The sequence below is a fragment of the Setaria viridis genome, chromosome 2 (genome assembly GCF_005286985.2).
Source record: "Setaria viridis chromosome 2, Setaria_viridis_v4.0, whole genome shotgun sequence".
Taxonomy (NCBI): Eukaryota; Viridiplantae; Streptophyta; class Magnoliopsida; order Poales; family Poaceae; genus Setaria; species Setaria viridis.
In genome coordinates, this window is record NC_048264.2 from 41227561 (window position 1) to 41246171 (window position 18611).

At 48.5% G+C, this 18611-nt stretch overlaps 3 protein-coding genes across 4 annotated transcripts; all 3 read left to right on the forward strand.

Annotated features, from left to right (window-relative positions):
- Positions 1-29: 29 nt before the first annotated feature.
- On the forward strand, positions 30-2266 carry LOC117844418 (F-box/LRR-repeat protein At3g26922). The gene is made up of 2 exons (XM_072291984.1): positions 30-1337; positions 1441-2266. The coding sequence occupies exons 1-2, from the start codon at positions 261-263 to the stop codon at positions 1765-1767; spliced, it is 1404 nt and encodes a 467-aa protein (XP_072148085.1). The 5' UTR covers positions 30-260; the 3' UTR covers positions 1768-2266.
- Positions 2267-10572: 8306 nt separating this feature from the next.
- Positions 10573-14700, forward strand: LOC117843608 (chitin-inducible gibberellin-responsive protein 1). Of its 2 annotated transcripts, none has more exons than XM_072291570.1 (2): positions 10573-10752; positions 12855-14700. In XM_072291570.1, exon 2 carries the CDS (start codon positions 13121-13123, stop codon positions 14498-14500), a length of 1380 nt encoding a protein of 459 aa, XP_072147671.1. In that variant the 5' UTR covers positions 10573-10752; positions 12855-13120; the 3' UTR covers positions 14501-14700. The 2 variants fall into 2 exon arrangements, with proteins under 2 accessions (XP_072147671.1, XP_034580149.1); XM_034724258.2 differs by having other exon boundaries at positions 10574-10752; positions 12757-14700.
- A 147-nt stretch (positions 14701-14847) lies between these two features.
- LOC117843610 (pentatricopeptide repeat-containing protein At4g18975, chloroplastic) lies at positions 14848-18029 on the forward strand. The gene is made up of 5 exons (XM_034724260.2): positions 14848-15965; positions 16198-16288; positions 16486-16629; positions 16768-16980; positions 17439-18029. Exons 1-5 carry the CDS (start codon positions 15859-15861, stop codon positions 17628-17630), a joined length of 747 nt encoding a protein of 248 aa, XP_034580151.1. The 5' UTR covers positions 14848-15858; the 3' UTR covers positions 17631-18029.
- The last annotated feature ends 582 nt before the right edge of the window (positions 18030-18611 follow it).

Genomic DNA, 18611 nt, shown 5'->3' on the forward strand with positions numbered 1-18611 from the left:
CCCCCCCCCCCCCCCCCCCCCCCCCGCAAAGTCCCCTCTCCCACCGCCTTCCGCTTCTACTGCAGCTCCCGCTTCAGAAGATCCATCGCGCCGGCGCTTCGCTTCCTCGGAGAGAGGGGGCGGTGGCCGGTGGGCAACGAGGCGTGTCCGCGCGTGTGGGTGTATTTGACGCCGCCCTCCTCCGACTCGTAGTTGGTATTGCGCTGTCGAATTGGAAACCGACAGAATTTCGTGAATCTCGCTGCCATATATGCCACGCAATGCCAGAATTAGATCGGTTCGAAGTATCATCTGGTGCTGAAGTTCCAGAGTCGTCGGAGATCGAGCAGCCAGTTGAAACGACCGTGAGCAGCAGAATCATGGCCCCGGACCAGAGCGACGACGTCGGCGGCGGGGTGGATCGCATCAGCGGCCTCCCCGACGACATCCTCCGCTGCATCCTCGTCGGGCTCCCGTCCACCGCCGACGCCGCGCGCACCAGCGTCCTCTCCCGCCGCTGGCGCCACGTCTGGGCCCACCTGCCCGAGCTCGCCCTCCGCTACGGCAACCGCGTGGACCGGCTCCGCGCGCACGAGCTCATCGACGCCGCCATGGGCGCGTACTCCGCGCCGACCGTCCGCCGCCTGGAGATCGCGACGCCCTTCGGCTCGCGCGACGTCACCGCGGAGCGCGCCTCGTCGTGGCTGCGGTTCGCCTCGCGGCGCCTTGCGGGTCGGCTCAAGCTCTCGCTGCCCCACCCCGACCTAGCGCCGGACAAGGAGGCGGAGATCCTGCTCCCCGTCTGCGAGCGGGTCACGGCGATCGACATGGAGTACGTGGGCCGCGCCCTGCGGTTCCAGCCGCTCCCCGCCGGCGGCTCGGCGTTCGCGGCGCTGGCCACACTGAGGATCACGGACGCCCGCGTGGACGGCCGCGAGCTGGAACACGTCCTGTCCTCACGCTGCCCACGCTTGAAGGAGGTCGTCCTGGAGTGGGTCAGCTTCAGCCTGCGGGACGGAGACGACGATGCGGCTGCTGTCCTCTCCATCCGCTCCGGCTCGCTGCAGCGGCTCCAGATGGCCAGCGGCCGCGAACTCGGCGGCGTGCTCCGGGTTGACACGCCAGAGCTCCGGGTGTTGACACTACGGCGCATCTCCTGCAACGACGCTTACATCGCTGCCCCAAAGCTTTCGGAGCTGTACTGGTTCCCGCTGTTCTACGTTCCGAGCCGTCACCGTTTTGCGGAGGCCGGACGCCATCTACGGCGGACGGAGGTCACCACGGGCTCTCCATCCATGGCGCTGATGAACCGGTTCAACATCGTCGACGAACTAAAAGTGACTCTCTCCGTACCACAGGTACTGTGCTCCTGCTTGCAAAATAAAATAAAAAAGGCACCTTGTTTAAAGAGAAAACTTCGCCTTTAAAAAAAAATCCTGTTAATTTGTGTGTGTTTTTCAGGGCGCACGCCAGTACGAGAAGCTCCTGGAGGACACGAATAGACTTTCCAAGTGTGAGGTTTTGGTGCTGAAATTTGAGGCGGTAAAGCATGACTTGAAGCCAATAATGGTGCATCTTCTCCAGCAATGTGCTGGCATAAGAGAGCTTGTGGTGGAATTCCCTTTCAAGATGGCACGTGCATATCTAAACAACAATTCAATTTCTATTAGATGTCCATTGGATTACTTAATTTGTTGTTCTACAACGGCAAGTCGGAAAGACATGAAACAATGCCACACAAATACCGTTCATCAAACAAGAGCATGCTTGTATACATCTATTGGTTAAAAAATCATGAGTTCTTAGATAGATTGTCTAACACACGAGGCGAGCTCTAGCATACGGTTCCTGATGAATCGAATGCTGCACATCTAGTAGGTTGTCTAATGCTCCAGTATACGGCGGTATTTGTTAACTATAAATTGCATCATCTTTGTTGTTTTCAGGGTGATTATCCTTGCAAGCTATCGCGGTGCCCCTGCAAGCGGCTGGAGAATACCAAGACAGACCGCATCGTGCTGCATTCACTCGAAGAAGTACGAGTAAAGGGTGGCGGAGAAGCAGACCACAAAGCTGAACTCGTGAGGATGTTGTGCGAATGCCATGCGGCGTTCAAGAAAAAGGTCTCCTTCTCCGTACGAGGAGGCGCTCACACGCGCGGGAAGATCCGCAGCTTTGTTCCTCCAGATGATAGATATGATATCACTGTGTGGGAGTGAGTGATTGAAATCACTGTATCAGTCCCTGACTTTGTCGCTAATGCGGATTATATGGATAGTATATAAGCTCAGCCCAATAGGGAACGTGGGCCTCTGAAATCGGCCCGGTAGCATCTGGCCGCCGCCATGCAGCAGCCCGGGAAAAAGATTTGGTGTCTACTCGTGCTTATTTCAAAAAATAAAATAAAATCTACTCGTACTCACACACATCAGTATAAGAAAAAAAATATATCATCTGCATCGGTGATTGGGCTTGACGAAACAGAGGCGCACGTGCACACCGACGGGAAGATCCGATGCTTGTCGACCTCGAGCCGTTTCCTCCGACCTGATCCGGTCTCGTGTCCCGTGCTCCCTTCTCTGCAGGCGGCCAGGGAGCAGCTCCGCTCGGGAAGAAAGTTCCTCCGAGCTCCGACCAAGCAAGCGCGCGCTCGTGCGCTGCACTCGTATCGTACAGTTCCGTGCCGTAGAAAACGTCAAACTACTGTCCCGTATCACATCACTAACTCACTACCACAGGTGCAACCTGGAAGCTCTTTTTATAAAAAAAAAACAAAAAAAAAGTATATCCCAAAGTTGGCATGTTTAGCATGCGCCATCTGCCCGTGCCGACTGCGCACATGCGAATGCGATGTATGTGTGTATGTGTACGTGTATGAACCGGACCGGTAGACATCGACCCCTTCAACGTTCCAGCTAATCACCCACCGTTGAGCTCCTCTCTTGTCTGACGGGATCACCACACGCTAGCTAGCTCCATCCCTATCCTGGCTGAGATGATCCATCTTGACCCGAGTCCAACGCAGGTGGTGGTGGATCAGCTTTACCACCACTTACCAGGCCGCTCCTGCTGGCTGATCGATCGATGGGCCGTTGAGGCGTTCACACGGGGGGGCCCGTTCACACAACATCCGTACGTACGTCACACGCGCCGGTAAACACAACAGCTGGGCACCAAGCAGGCGACGGCTGGCCGGCCCGACGGGGGTGGGGAGAGAAAAGGTCGCCGCGGCTGACGGCGCCGCGTCGCCGGCAGGGTTCCTGTTCACTAGTGCTGCTCCCGTGGATTGTTGATTTGAATAGATTTGCTATCTGCACAGTCGCTTTCGCGTAAGCGAGCTGAATGTAGATAGATACTGGGGCTCTCGCGTCATCGCGTGCATGTGCAGATAGATATTGCTGCAGTGCGGTGCGGAGCGCAAGATGGATCGGGGCCTACGGATATGCGACGTCGCTGTCGATCTACAAGTAGGGAACTGACTTGTGCGTGTGTCTGGTGACTGGAACACAGTAACTTTAAGGCAACGTTTTCGATTTACTGGAAATTAGGTCACCAAAGCACCGGCAGCCAGCTAGCCGAAGTTAAGTACTACTCCCTCCGTTCCAAATTGTAAGTCATTTCAAGAATCTTGGAGAGTCAAAATATCTTAAGTTTGACCAAATTTATATGATAATATAATAACATTTATGATGTTAACTAAGTATCATTAGATTCTTTATCAATTATATTTTCATAGTATATCTATTTGATGTCATAAATCTTTATATTTTTCTCTATAATTTTGGTCAAATTTGAGATGCTTTGACTCTCCAAGATTTTTAGAATGACTTACAATTTGGGACGGAGGGAGTAACAGTTTGGTCACATTTTTTTTCCTCTCCCAATTGGACCTTCACCTAGAATGAAGCAAGGAGGAGCACGAAAACAGCACCAGAGTGGAGTGCTCGTGGGCACCAAATTAAATACAATTTTAAACGCAAGCCATGGCGCTAAAAACATTATAATAAAATTTGTGTACGCACGCCATGCATGGCCCCAACAAATCTGGGGGGAAAATCTTATATGCACGTCTGGTCCCAACAAAATTGGGAAAAAAAAATGTTGTACAGTGTAGACACCCACCCATGATGGCACTGGAGGAAAAACGTGCTGGAAAGAGAGCGGCGCGACGGATAAGCAGAAATGATGGCCAATCGTACCCACACGAGTGGAGGTGCGAGGCCATGATCCACTCCACACTCCAGCCTCCGACGCTATTTTTCGGGATCTGAAAATCTGATGGGAATCATGGGATCGATCGATCGACATATATGGCCGGGGGCCACAAGTTAGAAAAGCAAGCCGCCAGGTCGATTCGTCGAATGGCCGTGCGCCGTACGGCACGGACCCCGCAGGCGCAGCGGTGGCGGTGGGTGTGGTGTGCTGCGGTGGCCTGCGAGAGAAATCAGAGAAACCGCTAGCGCACACGGGGAAGAGGATCAAGGTTCACGCCTGCAAGGCGATCGGCGATCTTGCTCATCTTCCTGCAAAGGCCCGCCGCATAAGACGATCGAGTGCCTGCGGTGCGGCGCCGTCCCACGATAAATGCAAACACACACCCGTGCAGCTCTGATCGAGGGAATCTTCTGAACTTGGTGCCGGATCCAGAGCGAATCTCCGCAGGTTTTAGCTACTCGAAATATGACATTTGGTCCCCTTCTTTTTTACCGGCTGCATTTTGATCCGATTTATTTTGAAAATACCGGTTCATAACATTATCTGGTAGTATAATATTAACATTCTGTCGTTGCCGCATAAACAGTTAGGTCATTCATGTTCAATATTAGCATTCTGTCAATTGGATCTGGTCATCCGATGTGCATCCAACAATGCACATCGTTCGGGAGCATGGGTGCATGGGAAGGTGCGGGAGCATGCGAACCTCTCTCATAAGTTGTAGATCGGCATTTGGAATATTTTATCTTTGCTCAACTTCCATTCCACCTCATTTCTCTTCCGTTTGTCCTTTTCCTTCATCGAAGGGACGAAGCAAGAGCCCAATCACGAGGTAAGGTACCGACGAGACCCAGTTGACACTAAAAAGAAAATAAAAATAGAACCAGCGGTTGCTCCATAATTTTGATATTTTTTTATCTTGAAATATACCATCAATCGGTACAAAATGAATATTAAAAGTTCTATGAATACGAATAATAAACTTTGATGTACACATATAAGTACGTATATAGAATCCTAGGGAGTAGGGAGTTTGGTTATATTTTTTTAATCATAATGCAGCCTGAAAAGGAAAAAAAAGGAGGTTACCAGTTACGTGCTCTTTTCAGTCTCGAAAAAAATAATATATAGTGATAAAAAACCTGCAAAATATGGACACACCATGATAGCATGGGAGAAAACCGTGCGCCAAGGTTGTGGGATAAGAGCAACTTCAAGAGTTTTTTTTAAATTACTCTAAAACCTTAATTAGAGAAAATAGGAAAAAGTTTCTCCAACAGGTCCCAAACCTCCCGCAAATTTGCGCAGCGCTTTTCCTCCTCCAATCCGACTACACCTGCCATTCCCGCTTTTTTTCCGCGCGCCCGTGCCTACCTTTCCCGAGCGGCGACGACAGCTTCTTTCCCGAGCGATGGCGGCGGCTCCTTTCCCGGGCAGCAGTGGCAACGGCGGTTGCTGCTCCTTCCCGCGCACGCTAGATGCTTCCCGAGCTCGTTTTTTTTGCCTCGCGCGCGCACCGCCCGTAGCACGCCGGCCGTCGCCTGCTCGGCCCGCATCGCTCGCCCCGCACCGACCAACTAGGTAGGGAGGGAGGGAGAATACGACGTGGCCCTCGATGTAGCGGACGACGCACTCGATGCAAAACTCGTGTGTACAGTGGAGCTGCGAAAAACCCTGGACAGTGGACAAGAGAGGTCGGTGATGGGTGAAATGGGTGCGGGACGGTGAGGGGAAACTGTTGGTGCGAGAAATCGAATGGAGGTGGTCGGGATACGACGAATTTGGCCGGCTGCAAGCTCTACTCGAAGGAGCGATGGAGCTCTGTTCTGGAGATAGAGAGGGGCTCTGTTCTGGAGGCAGGTCCAATTGCGATGACGTGGCAAATTTTGGGGCAGTTATTGGCGTTCTGATGTGGGTTGATACGTTTTTGGGGAATGAAAATTTTAGCATAGCCCTCTATATATTATTTTGAGGAAGAAGTTTTTAGGTACTCCGACCCCACCCTCATCCCACATCCTACTCCGCATTTAGGAGAAAGAAACATAAAAAACATCCCCAAACGGACCTCTCATCCGATTCCAAAGTTTGAGAGAACTCTCATCCGGCAGTCCAGACCTCCCGCATCTAGGCCCGATCCAGACTCTCATCCAAACGAGAGGAGCAACCACCAGTCTTCACGCCGCCACGGACACCGCTCGCGCTAGGGAGAGAGGGGAGTACCGGAGAGGGAGGAGCGCCGCTTGCATCGTAGCTATTTGCGGCGACTCATGAGCCTGTTCGGCTGGACTTATATGCCGGCTGAAAAGCTGAAACGGCCGATTTGTTGTGAGAGAAAAATAGTGTTTGGTGGTTGATAAGCTGAAGCGAACAGGCTGGATAGCTTCGTGCTGGCCGAGCTGCGCCGCCCCCACGTGCCGCACCTTGCAGGCCTGCAGCTCAAGTGCCGGCCCACATGCAGATCTTCGTGCGTGTGTCGGGGAGAGAGAGGCTCGCTGCCCAGGGTGCATGAGGGCTGAATGGAGAGGGAGGCCGGGAAGGGAAGGAGGTTGGGAAGGGGAGGAAGCTCGGCGGGAGCCTGCCTGTGCTGGCCGGCAGCTGCTTGCGTGCGGCAGCTACAGCCTGCAGGGCTGCAGCACGTGCGGCAGAAGAATTGGGAGAGGATACCATCAATTTTGCAGCTCCGGATTGCTTATCCGTCTTGCAATTTTATTTACATATGCATATGCATGAATCTTGCAATGCAGGGAGCACGATGGATAGCTGGGTGAACATGTTTAACGGAAACTATTGGTGGCAGCAATGATCTGAAATTTGATGAGACTCATTCTAAATCATGCTCATGATGGTAGTTACTTGATGTGAATAAAATATGGGAAAGTTAAATATAGGAGGGTAAATATGAGAGGTTTGTTGGAAATCACTATGAAGTAGTAGAGAGAAACTGAATGAGAGACTCTTATTTAGGGGTGTTTGATACTAGGTGCTAAATTTTAGCAGTGTTACATCGGATGTTCGGATACTAATCAGGAGGATTAAACATAAGCTAATTATAAAACTAATTGCAAAATCCCTGGGCTAATTCGCAAGACGAATCTATTAATCCTAATTAATCCATGCTAATGGTTACTGTAGCACCACATTATCAAATCATGAATTAATTAGGCTTAATAGATTCATCTCGCGAATTAGATTCCACTTGTGCAACTAATTTTGTAATTAGCCTATGTTTAATATTCTTAATTAGTATCAAACATCCGATGTGATAGGTGCTAAATTTTAGCGGTGGTATCCAAACACCACCAGGTGGAATAGGAGGTTAAAAGTAGGAGGTGGATTGAAGTTGCTCTAAGCAGCGGGACTACTCTCCGGATGATATACGATGGCAATCGCACCCACCCATCGACATGGCCGGCCGCAAAACTAAGCCAGGCCGAATGGCGCAACGCGATCGTGGATGGCACGCTAGGCGGGGCTCGCCTCCTTGGTCGACCGATTCATGGCCGTCCCACGATGGCATGCGAGCGCACGTACGCTCCCTGCTTGGCTGCTGTGCCTGTGATTGATCCGAGGGAATCTTCCCCAACTTTTAACGTCTTCCAGATGGGGGTCTTGCATTGGGAATTTGGGAAGTTTCCTACTTTTCGTACTACTACTAGTTGTTGAGATGCTGCTGTTTTCTGACAGATCGTGCGAGTGCTTTCAGAGCAGTCGTACTATTGTTTGGTTTTCTCAAATCTCAAGGGACGTGATGTGTCCGCAGGTCCTGCATTATTTTTGTTGCATGAATGAACAGCACATGTTTCCCGTGGGCACCAACCACCGGAATGGCCACCACGTAATGAGCCAATCTGCCAATGCAAGTTGCTTCATACAGTAGATTTGAGCGATGGGAGCATGTTCCAGCTATTGCATTCATTGCACTTAGCCATGACACAAACTTGGACGGTAGTCATACAGTACCAATTACCAACTGCAAGCTCGGCTTTCAGAGCAGTAGTCTCATTCCCGTTTCATCTACAATGGCCATTCAATGAACTCTTGGTAGATGCATGCTTAAATACCGCCAAGCCCACAGCCTAACGAACATCATTTGTACCAATTTTCTGTACGAATTAGTCTCCTTTTGCTATAAAATCTAAATGGCTTAACTTCTCACGCACTCGTTCATCCCCTCCAACATACAAGACATGAGTTCCTTTTACGAACCACCAGCGCAATCACTGGTGTGACCGGTGACCCTGACAACACTAGCGAAAAGCCATGCACCACCGGATCACTTTCAGGGTTGGCAAAAATGATTCGGCATGGTTGCATACAAAAATGTATACAGTCCTACGTCTCACAAAAAGATCCAGTTTAATAAACAAACCAGCGAGAAAAGTAAAGCGGAGCACTTGAGGCGAGTTTTATTTTGCCTTACCTTTTTTTTCCTCCTCCTTTTTTGGGTGATCAACATTCTTTTTTGGGTGATCAGCTGAGTTGAGCGCCTCTCGTTCGCACTCACGGGGAGACACGGGGGCGCGTCGTCGTCGAATCGGCATCGGCCAGCCCGGGCCGACGTCAGTGAGTGGCCTCCTCATCTTCTGGTCCGGCAACGCAAAGCCATCCACTAGGCAACGAGCAAATTTTGCGTGGGCCCTGCGGGTGCGCGTGGGTGTGGCGGCCCACTTCCCAGCTGTTCGTTCTTCAGATTCAGAGAGAGCGAGAGAGTTTGAGGACGCGTGGCGACGGGGCCTCGTGGCTGGCCGCTGCCCTTCTAGAAGCCCGATTTCTTGCCATGTTCAGACCTCAGGTTGAGGGGGTGGCAGCTCGCGAGCTCCAATTTCCCTTTTTCTTTCTCTGGTGTGTACGGTCTTACCCGGTCATTTGGCTGTCAATTGAATCTTTGTTGATGGAACTATGTCCAAGCTCGTATCTAACCTTCTAAAGATACTGGGCACTGTAGTGTTCTAAACAGTTCTCAAGCTTTGAGCTGGCTCGTGCATTTTAGGACTCGTACCCCTCCGTTCTAAAATATAGGTTATCATTTTATCTTTTATAGATGCATATGTTACCCATCTAAATATAGAGTTATGTCTAGATACATAACAAAACCTATGCATCTAGAAAAGTATTTTTTTTCAAGAATACGCAACAGAGCTGCGTATCTTTATATTAAGTAGAAGAAAGAATGATAGAACGTTCAGTTACAACGTGAGGCTGCCGAACGCACGCACACAAATGAAATTATGTAAAGCTTGTACTTTGGGATAAACTGTATCTAGAAAAATCAAAACGACTTGCATTTTAAAACGGAGAGTTATTTTTTATCAACATTTTCTATTCCACAGTGACACAATGTAGAAATATTCTTAGTGTCGATTCCTTGTTTTGATAGAAACTTATGAATGCCCAAACGTTGTATACTCTTTTCGAGCCAATTCGCTGTAAATATTGCAATCTCAAAGGGAATCAAATAGATTCCTCAAAATTTACGTGGTGACATGAAAACCAACTATGGATAGAATCTTTTATCCTTAACTGTAAGTTACATGATTTTCCCGCTTTTCGTCCATACTGTTCCCTAAAAGTGTTATGCTTGAGATATATCTTATTTTCTCTTTGGAACAAGATATACTTTAATACCAAAAGAAACACATGACAATTACGAATTTACGATGAACCGCAGCTTGAAATTATATAAGATGAACCAGTTATGTTATTACTGAAGTTTTGTTTTCCATTGGAGGAATTTTGAGCTGATTACCGATATCTTTTCACAAAAGAAAACTGTTGCCCACTCCTAAGTTTCTTGACGAAGGGAAAGACGGGCAATGGCATCGCATTCCTCCACCATCGAAATGGACACCACCCGGGCAGAGCTATCGCCCCTATCACCTCACTCTCCCTTGTCGCTTCCTGGGTGGTGGGCCCCGCTTCCACCAAAGGGCCCCACGTCACCATCTTATCTCTCCTCGCGCGCCCGATCAGACGGCCTGGACGCACTCGTCCGGACCGCCGAATCCATCCTCCCATGAGAGCCCTCCGATGCCGAACGGACGACCCACAGCAGGTTCAAAGCCCATCCACGTCAGGTCAAACGCGCGACCGCGTGCCCGCTCGCCGCGCGTCACGCGTGTCGTCGGCCCAGCGCCGCGCGCCAGGCACGTGACCGCCCCGCGTCCGTCCCCTGGTTGCATCTCGGCCGTCCGTTACGGATCGAACGGGTGGTCGGTGGTGTCTGGTCCGAAGGACAGCCAGGGGCTGGCGGGTGGGACCGGGCGATGCGACGCGGGAGCGCTGACCGGCGGGGGGGAGCGTGGCCGTGACGGCGTGAGGCGGGGCGGTAACGGTCGCCGTCGGGGGAGGGGGTATATAAAGCGCGGCGCTTTGGGGCTTCCCCTCTTTCCCTCAGATATAATTATTCGCAGCACACAAAAAGAGGGGGCGCAAGCAAGAGAAGGATTAGGACACGAGAACTCGCGGAAGAGAGAGAAGAAAAGCTAGGGAGGGAGGGAGAGAGAGGTGGTGCCCGTGCCGAGGTGGTGGAGTTGGGTCGGCCTGTGCGGATCGGAGGAGGTGAGAGCTCTCGTCCTCGTACCTCGTCTGATTCTGTGCCTGCTGCTGCGCTGCTGATTTTGCTTACTGCTGATTTTTCATTTGGGGGCGGTTTGATCGGTTTGCGAGGGTGGAGATGGGGACTTTTGCGCTGTTTGGGGATGAGTCGTGAGCATTCGAGTAGCGGATGTGCTCATTCGATGGTTGGGTTTGATTTGGCTAGCTCAGGGGCACCGATTAGTTGGGGGATTTTTTATGCTGGTTTGAGCCAATTTCATCGGTTCGTAAGGATCAGGGCCCGCCCCTTTGGAGCATTTCGCCTCTGGCTTCGTCAGAGCGCGTCCATTTCAAGATTGATGGCTTGATCTTCTATGGGTGTGCCGTAGTGGCAGCTACCGTTGCGTTTTGCTGTTAATTTTCCGCTTCTTAGTAGGCGGATTGGGGGTAATTATGCTTCCCTTAAGGCTTTAGTTGGTATAACTAACTGTGCCGGGTTCATTTGTTGCTATATTTAGCTTGGCGTGCGGTTCACTTGATGGAAATTGAATCAAATTTATGGGGTTAATGAAGAACGCAGTAGCTTACTGCTGTTGTGAGTTGTGACAGGGAGTGGATACTGTATAACAAATGTTCTCCACCGCAGGTGCTGAAACTTAGGATCCATTTGTTTCTTTGATGACGACGTGTTTTAGAAAATGCTATCCCACACCTGATTAGTCAATTTGACTTACCCTTCTTGATGCGAGAATTGGTTTTTCTGAGTAAAGTACCCCATCGGAAGAAGAACAAATCAAGGTTCTTCTTGGAGAAGGGGGTCTTTTAACTTACGATTTAGGATGGTCAAGCACCGTCCAGGATCCTAGAAGTTTCAGTCCTTTCAGAGTAGAGGCTATGCAATTTGGCTTCTTGTTTTAAGTGACGAAGTTGACGTTTGATTCAACTCGGTTGATTGGTCAAACTTCTTGTTGGGAGTTTTTTCTTGGGAATTCAGAGGGGAGCAATAGACTCTTTGTCAAACAACAGAGTCAGTCAATGTCCTTCAACAAATAGAGAATCTTAGAGGCTGCTTAAGGTTGGTCTTGATAGTTGGTCTAGAGGACGATCAGCAATCAAATAGTGTAGCCAATCCACTTCCACCAACTAGAGAATGTCGGAGGTTGATTTACTTAATTATTAGAGCTGTCCATAGGTGTGCTGAAGCATGAAGGTGGTGTATGAGGCTGTATTTTCTTGATAGGCTGATACTTTTTTCTGAGAGTATGACAAATTGATAATTGAATACCATCCTTTGTTTCTTGTGTGCCTCTAGTAAAGTCTAGTTTCATGTTCTGTTTCTTGATTTTGACATTCTGAATACACAAACTTAATGTCTAAGGACTCTTTGGTTTTGAGGGTAGAACAGTGTAGCTACTGGGATTATTGGAAAAATGATCGAGATACTTTGTAAACATAGTCCTGGCTAACTGACCCTTGGAGTGGCAGTAAAAAATTGATGATATAATGAAATAGGTTGGCTATTTTTGCAACATAAAGATTCCTAAAATTGTACATAACTGTATGCAAATTGCAATTATGTTCAGTTAATGTTTTTCCATCCTCTTATAGCACATCTACTATATCTCCACTGTTATATTTCTTGGTAACACAGTAACAACTGCAAAATGATATGTAGGTAACTGTCTGGAACTACCAGTACGAATGCATCTGTTTACTCTTTTAGCATTCTTTTTTTTTATTAGTTTGATTGATTCAACTTCTCGTAACGCCTTGGTGATAATTCAATGGCAAACGTGTCATTGTGCTCATCTCATATATTCTGGTGATCCTCTTGAAGGATTTTTTTAGTTATTAAGGTCCACTTTTTTTAGCTAAATTCCTTTCATTAGTTCAGAGATTTAGATCTAAATAATGCTTGTTTCATTAGTTCAGAGCTTTAGATCTAAATCAACATGTTCTCTTCTGGTTGTTTGCTGCATCTTACTTCAAATAAGTTGTTCATAGTTTCCTATCTTCTGCTATGTACAGGTCATGAACAGCTAATGCCCATTCATTTATTATGGATTTGCACCAGTTGTTAAAGTACAGATTAACTGGTGCTAACGTCTTCTACGAATTTCCCACAGAGAACAACTTAGCAAACAATCCCTGGCCAGGTACTCCACTGAAGTCGGAATTCAGCAACTCCCCGTACACTCCCCTTTCAGCCCAGCTTGAGTGTGACAATTTGTCTGCTATTAGCAACACTCCAGATAACCAGAGTTCCACAGAAACCATTTCAGCACAACCAATATCACCGCTAGAAGTTGACAGCTCCAACAGACAGGCAGGTATACTTTGGGAAAACACCCAAGTGAGACCTGATCACTTGTACACTACATCAAGGCATAATATGCAACACGCTTTACGGAAAATAGAGACTGTTCTGATGGCACCTGATGCTGATGATGCTGCCACTAGCACCAAGCATGAGTTTGAGGAACACAAACCTGCTCCGCTGATGAGGCAGCGGTCAAGGACATGGAGTCATGAATTAAGGCAGCCATCACCAGGAGTTGTCCGGACACAATTTGCATCTGGATACCCCACAGCAAGCTATGAATTCCGCCCAGAAAAGCGACAAAGGGAGTTAAGGGAAGATCCGCAGAGCATGGTGAAGCAGTTGTTAACAAAGTGCGCTGAAGCATTAAGTGAGGAGAGGATAGAGGAGTTCCTTAAGCTTGTTCAGCAAGCTCGTGGAGTTGTATCAATTACTGGGGAACCAATACAGCGGTTAGGTGCTTACCTTCTTGAGGGTTTGGTTGCTAGACATGGAAACTCGGGTACAAACATATATCGTGCTTTGAAGTGCCGTGAGCCGGAGAGTAATGAACTTTTGTCCTACATGAAGATTTTATACAATATCTGTCCGTACTTCAAGTTTGGCTATATGGCTGCTAATGGGGCAATTGCAGAGGCATTGAGAAATGAGGACAAAATCCATATAGTTGATTTCCAGATTGCTCAAGGGACACAATGGATAACACTGATCCAAGCACTAGCTGCAAGGCCTGGGGGTCCACCACATGTGCGGATCACTGGAATTGATGATCCAGTGTCAGAGTACGCCCGTGGTGAAGGTCTGGACCTTGTAGGGAAGATGTTGAAAAGCATGTCCGAAGAATTCAGGATACCTCTGGAGTTTACCCCTCTACCCGGTGTCTATGCCACCCAAGTCACAAAAGAAATGCTAGACATCAGGCCAGGCGAAGCACTTGCTGTCAACTTCACTCTGCAGCTACACCACACCCCAGATGAGAGCGTGGACGTCAACAACCCACGGGACGGGCTACTCCGGATGGTGAAAGGGCTGTCCCCAAAGGTGACCACGCTGGTGGAGCAGGAGTCGCACACCAACACGACACCGTTCCTGATGAGGTTCAGCGAGACCATGGACTACTACTCGGCCATGTTCGAGTCGATTGACGCGAACTTGCCACGGGACAGCAAGGAGCGGATCAACGTGGAGCAGCACTGCCTTGCCAAGGACATCGTGAACATCATCGCCTGTGAGGGGAAGGACCGGGTAGAGCGGCACGAGCTCCTGGGCAAGTGGAAGTCGAGGCTGACCATGGCTGGGTTCAAGCCGTACCCGCTAAGCTCGTACGTGAACTCGGTGATCAGGAAGCTCCTCGCCTGCTACTCCGACAAGTACACCCTGGAGGAGAAGGATGGCGCTATGCTGCTCGGCTGGAAGAGCAGGAAGTTGATATCTGCTTCTGCGTGGCACTGACAATAAGTTTCAGAAAAACATAAGTAAGCACCTTCTCTTACATATAAATATATATAGTGAATTCCCTGGTCTGTTTTCCCAGAAAAGGTTTTCTTTGTTGTACTTGTACAGGATGCTGTATCCTTAGTTTTTCCCTAAATTGTAGACCAGGATAAACATTGACATTAGATTGTAGCTGTATGATAATTACAATTTTCTTATGTCCGCCCCTATCAGTCTTATGGTATGTACCTCTCGAAGCTTGCTCTTGTTGATCGGCAACCTGCTGAGATGCTTAACTTTTAATGCTCTTTAGTCTTGAGTATGCAATGTGTCTTGGTAACATGCCCCTGGGAAGGAAGATGGAATTTCAGTCTTAGCACATACGAATGTTTGTCACTGCGAGATCGAATTTTGTAAAGGCAAATGTAATGTTGTTTTGATTTGTGAATGGTACATCATTCACTATGTATGGTCTACCTTTCTGCGTAGACAATGGGTACTGGTGCTGACTGCTGAGACAGGGTAAACGACAAAACCGGCAATGCTGACACCAAGTGGTGATGTTACTATCTCTGAAGAAACTGAGTCTGTCGTCTGAAATTCAGGGCCGCAATGCTCCACAGCATCAGCATGGGTGCACGCGGCACGGTGTCAGAGGCTCAGAGCATCCAAAACAAGCGACAACCATCCGGTTCATCCAAACTTCAGAGTTTGAGCTAGAATGAAATGTTCCCTGTCCTCAGACACGTATGATAGTGATACATTGGTACAAACATTGCATGGCTGCCAAAGTTCTAGCACTACTCAATCATGTCCCTTGCGTAATCCGAATTCCGAAAAGTGAAAAAGGTGATTAACAAAAGTTGGGCACGATGTTTCTTTTTCCCAGATAAGTATTAAGAATCAACGAAAGAGGTTAGATGATAAAAGTAGTTCCATGATAAAAAGATGGGATTCGTGGTTGCTTCTCCAAGGCATTTGAGCTTTAGCATGGTCAGCGCCCGGCGTAATACGGCACTTCAAAGTTTAAAACCTATCAAGTATTCTTTGGAACACAGAAACTTTACTTTACCGAAATTCATGATGAAAAATCCTCGTGCCGTCTGGTCCAGTCGAGCCCATCCGCCTTTCTCGCTTAACCGGGCCAAACCTAATCTGCTAAACAAACACCAAGTCGAACCTGCTACAGCCCGAAATCCAACTAGGCCTACGCGGGTCGATCGGCCCGGACCCCAGAGCCAACAGGCCCATAGTGCTGAACTCTCCCGTCAGCAGCGTCTGACGACGACCTCCCCCAACCCCACCGTGTCCAACGCTATCCGATTCGGCCAGTCCCCTGCTTCGCCGGAGCTCGGCCGAGAGGGAAGGGCTGCGCCATGGCGGGAGCCTTCGCTCTCCGCCTCGCGCCGCGTCTCGCCGCGGTGCCACCGGGGAGGGGGAAGGGCGGTGGAGGAGCCAGCCGCGGTGCAGGCAGCAGAGCGCTGTAAGTGGGGATAGGTTCCTTCTCATAGGTCATAGCTTGTATGTGCTGGTTGCCCTCGCCTTGCTCCGCGCTCCTGTTACTTGGTTATTTGGTTAGGTCTCGCTTTCTGCTCTTAATGGGACCTGTTACTTTCATGCATGATCTTCATTTGTTCAGTTTGCAGGTTGCAGATGTGCAGTCTGACCTGTTCTTCATCAGTTAGCAAATTGATTTACATTTACTATGGTCATAGGGTGACAAAGAAACCAAACAAGGAGCACCATTTGTGGATCAGGAAGGAGACAGCTGGGTCAGGGAAGAAGGCTCTCCGTCTTATTGATACTGTAAGATATAAGACCTCTTTATTGCACTTCAGTTAGCCTCACCTGACATGTGAAATATGTTGACCGAATCACTGCTTTTGTTGTCATTTCTCTTTGACTATGCTCTGATTAGGAAGAATTAGTTATTCTGACATCGATGTGTCATGTTTAAGAAACTGATGTGTTCTCAAATCAGTCTGTGGAAACATATCTTTTAGGTTTCAAAGTTACCAAATGAAAAGGAAGCTATTTATGGTGCATTAGACAAGTGGAGTGCTTTTGAGCCTGAATTCCCTATTATAGCAGCAGCAAAAGCTCTGGGGATGTTGAAAAGGCGAAGAAAATGGTTAAGAATCATCCAGGTATGGTTGCTGTTGGTAAAACCTATTAGTTACTATTGTGCCAAGGGCATAGCTATTTCTTATTTGATTGTGTTATCACTGCTTTCAATAGGAAGCTAGATTTCTCACACTCCTATCAATTTTTACTGCTTTTCACAGGTAACTAAGTGGTTGATGACCAAAGGCCAGGTGCTGACATGGACAACGTATGACACACTTCTGCTGGCACTTTTTATGGATGGAAGGGTAGACGAAGCTGAGTCTATTTGGACTACTGTTATACAGACTCATACGCGCTCAGTGCCCAAGAGGTTGTTCTCTCGGATGATCTTGATGTATGACATTCACCATCATCCAGATAAAGTTTTGGAGGTACATCTTAATCTTTTTTACTTTCATGTGGTTTCTAGCTTTCTTCTATTCCAAGTTCCAACTGTATTTGTTGACCGGTTCATGAATGATTCTTTGGCAACAATTATGAGTGAATTTTTTTTATTGAGACCATAATTATGAGTTGATCGATGCTTTAGGGCTGAAAAGTAGGCAAATCATGTGCAGTTCAGTGTTCTTAATAGTGTTAACTGTTAACCAGTATTCTTGGTCACCAATCTAGTACTGGTTATCCAGCCTAATGTGCCAGTTATGCAGCCTGGCTGACTGGTTGTATGGGAACAGGATGGGAACCCATTCCTGGTCTGGTTTTTGGTCTAGCAGACATGTTTCCATTGCACTGGTCTAGTTGGCTGGTCAGAGTTGAAACTTGAAAGTTTTTTATTTGGTTCAAAACAAGATGCTTGGAAATCTTACTCTGTTCTTGTTTCCAATTTCAGGTATATGCTGACATGGAGGAATTAGGGGTGCGTCCAGATGAGGATACAGCTAGGCGGATTGGAAAAGCATTTGTGGCTTTTGGCCAAGAAGAAAAAGAGAAGTACGTCCTTGATAGATACTTGAAAAAGTGGAAGTACATCCATTTCAATGGTGAGCGTGTTAGGGTGCGGAGGGATGGACCACTGGCATAGCAACCATTATCTGAAATTCTTGGAGCCATCAATATCACCTCGGTTGGGAAGATGCCCATTACTGTCACTACGATGGCCATACACAGTTATGAGCATTGCTCCTATATGAGATCGGACAATGCCGAGAGGTTGATTTGTATTGCTCTAGGCTGCGGGAAAAATGGAAAGGCGCTGGGTGGAACTACTAACATGATACTGTGCTAATTTTGGTATTGTGTAGCATCCGCTATCTGTGATGGTTTTAAGTTGTAAGTGTTTGTGTAGGGGAGTTCATTGTCATAATCCCGTGCTATGCTATGGTCTAATTTGTCTTTGTGAACCAAATCTGTACCAACTGGAAGTTGTGGTGGCCCTTACTGTGCTTACTTTTGAAGAACGATATCTGACGATTGGGCCTCATGTCTTTGATATTGCACGTGCAGAGCATTTTTTTTTGTTTTCTTTTACGATACGCTGTCAAGTTGCTGTATTCTTCTTATGATCTGTATCATCAATCATGCGCATATTTTGCATATAAATCTCCTTAAAGTGTATACCTTTCGTTCTCATAGTTCCTCGGCAAGTGATAATGCGAGTTGCATCCCGTATGTTCTGGCTGGCAGCCGGGGAACCAAGGCCGCTCTGCTCCGGTGCTCCAGAGCGGGCGGGTGAGCAGCCAGCCAGCCACACGAAGCGAAGCGGTGGGTGGCCGCTCGCGCCTGTCGCGTGCTCGGACGCTTCCCTCCCTTTTCACTTCTCTTTTAGCAATTCGATCCATTGCTAAAATTGGTATCGAAACTTGGCATGCCAAAATTGGTCCGGCACATGTTTCGCCCCGGCGCTGCCGGGAATCTCCGCGCGCCATGCCGTCTGCCAGCCGCCAGCCGATCCCCTGCCGTTATTTATCTCCCCGCACGGCTGCACACACTCCATCGGCAGCCGCAAACGCCTTTGCCATCGCGTCGCGCTCCTCCGATCCTCCGCCGCGACCGCAGAGAGAGA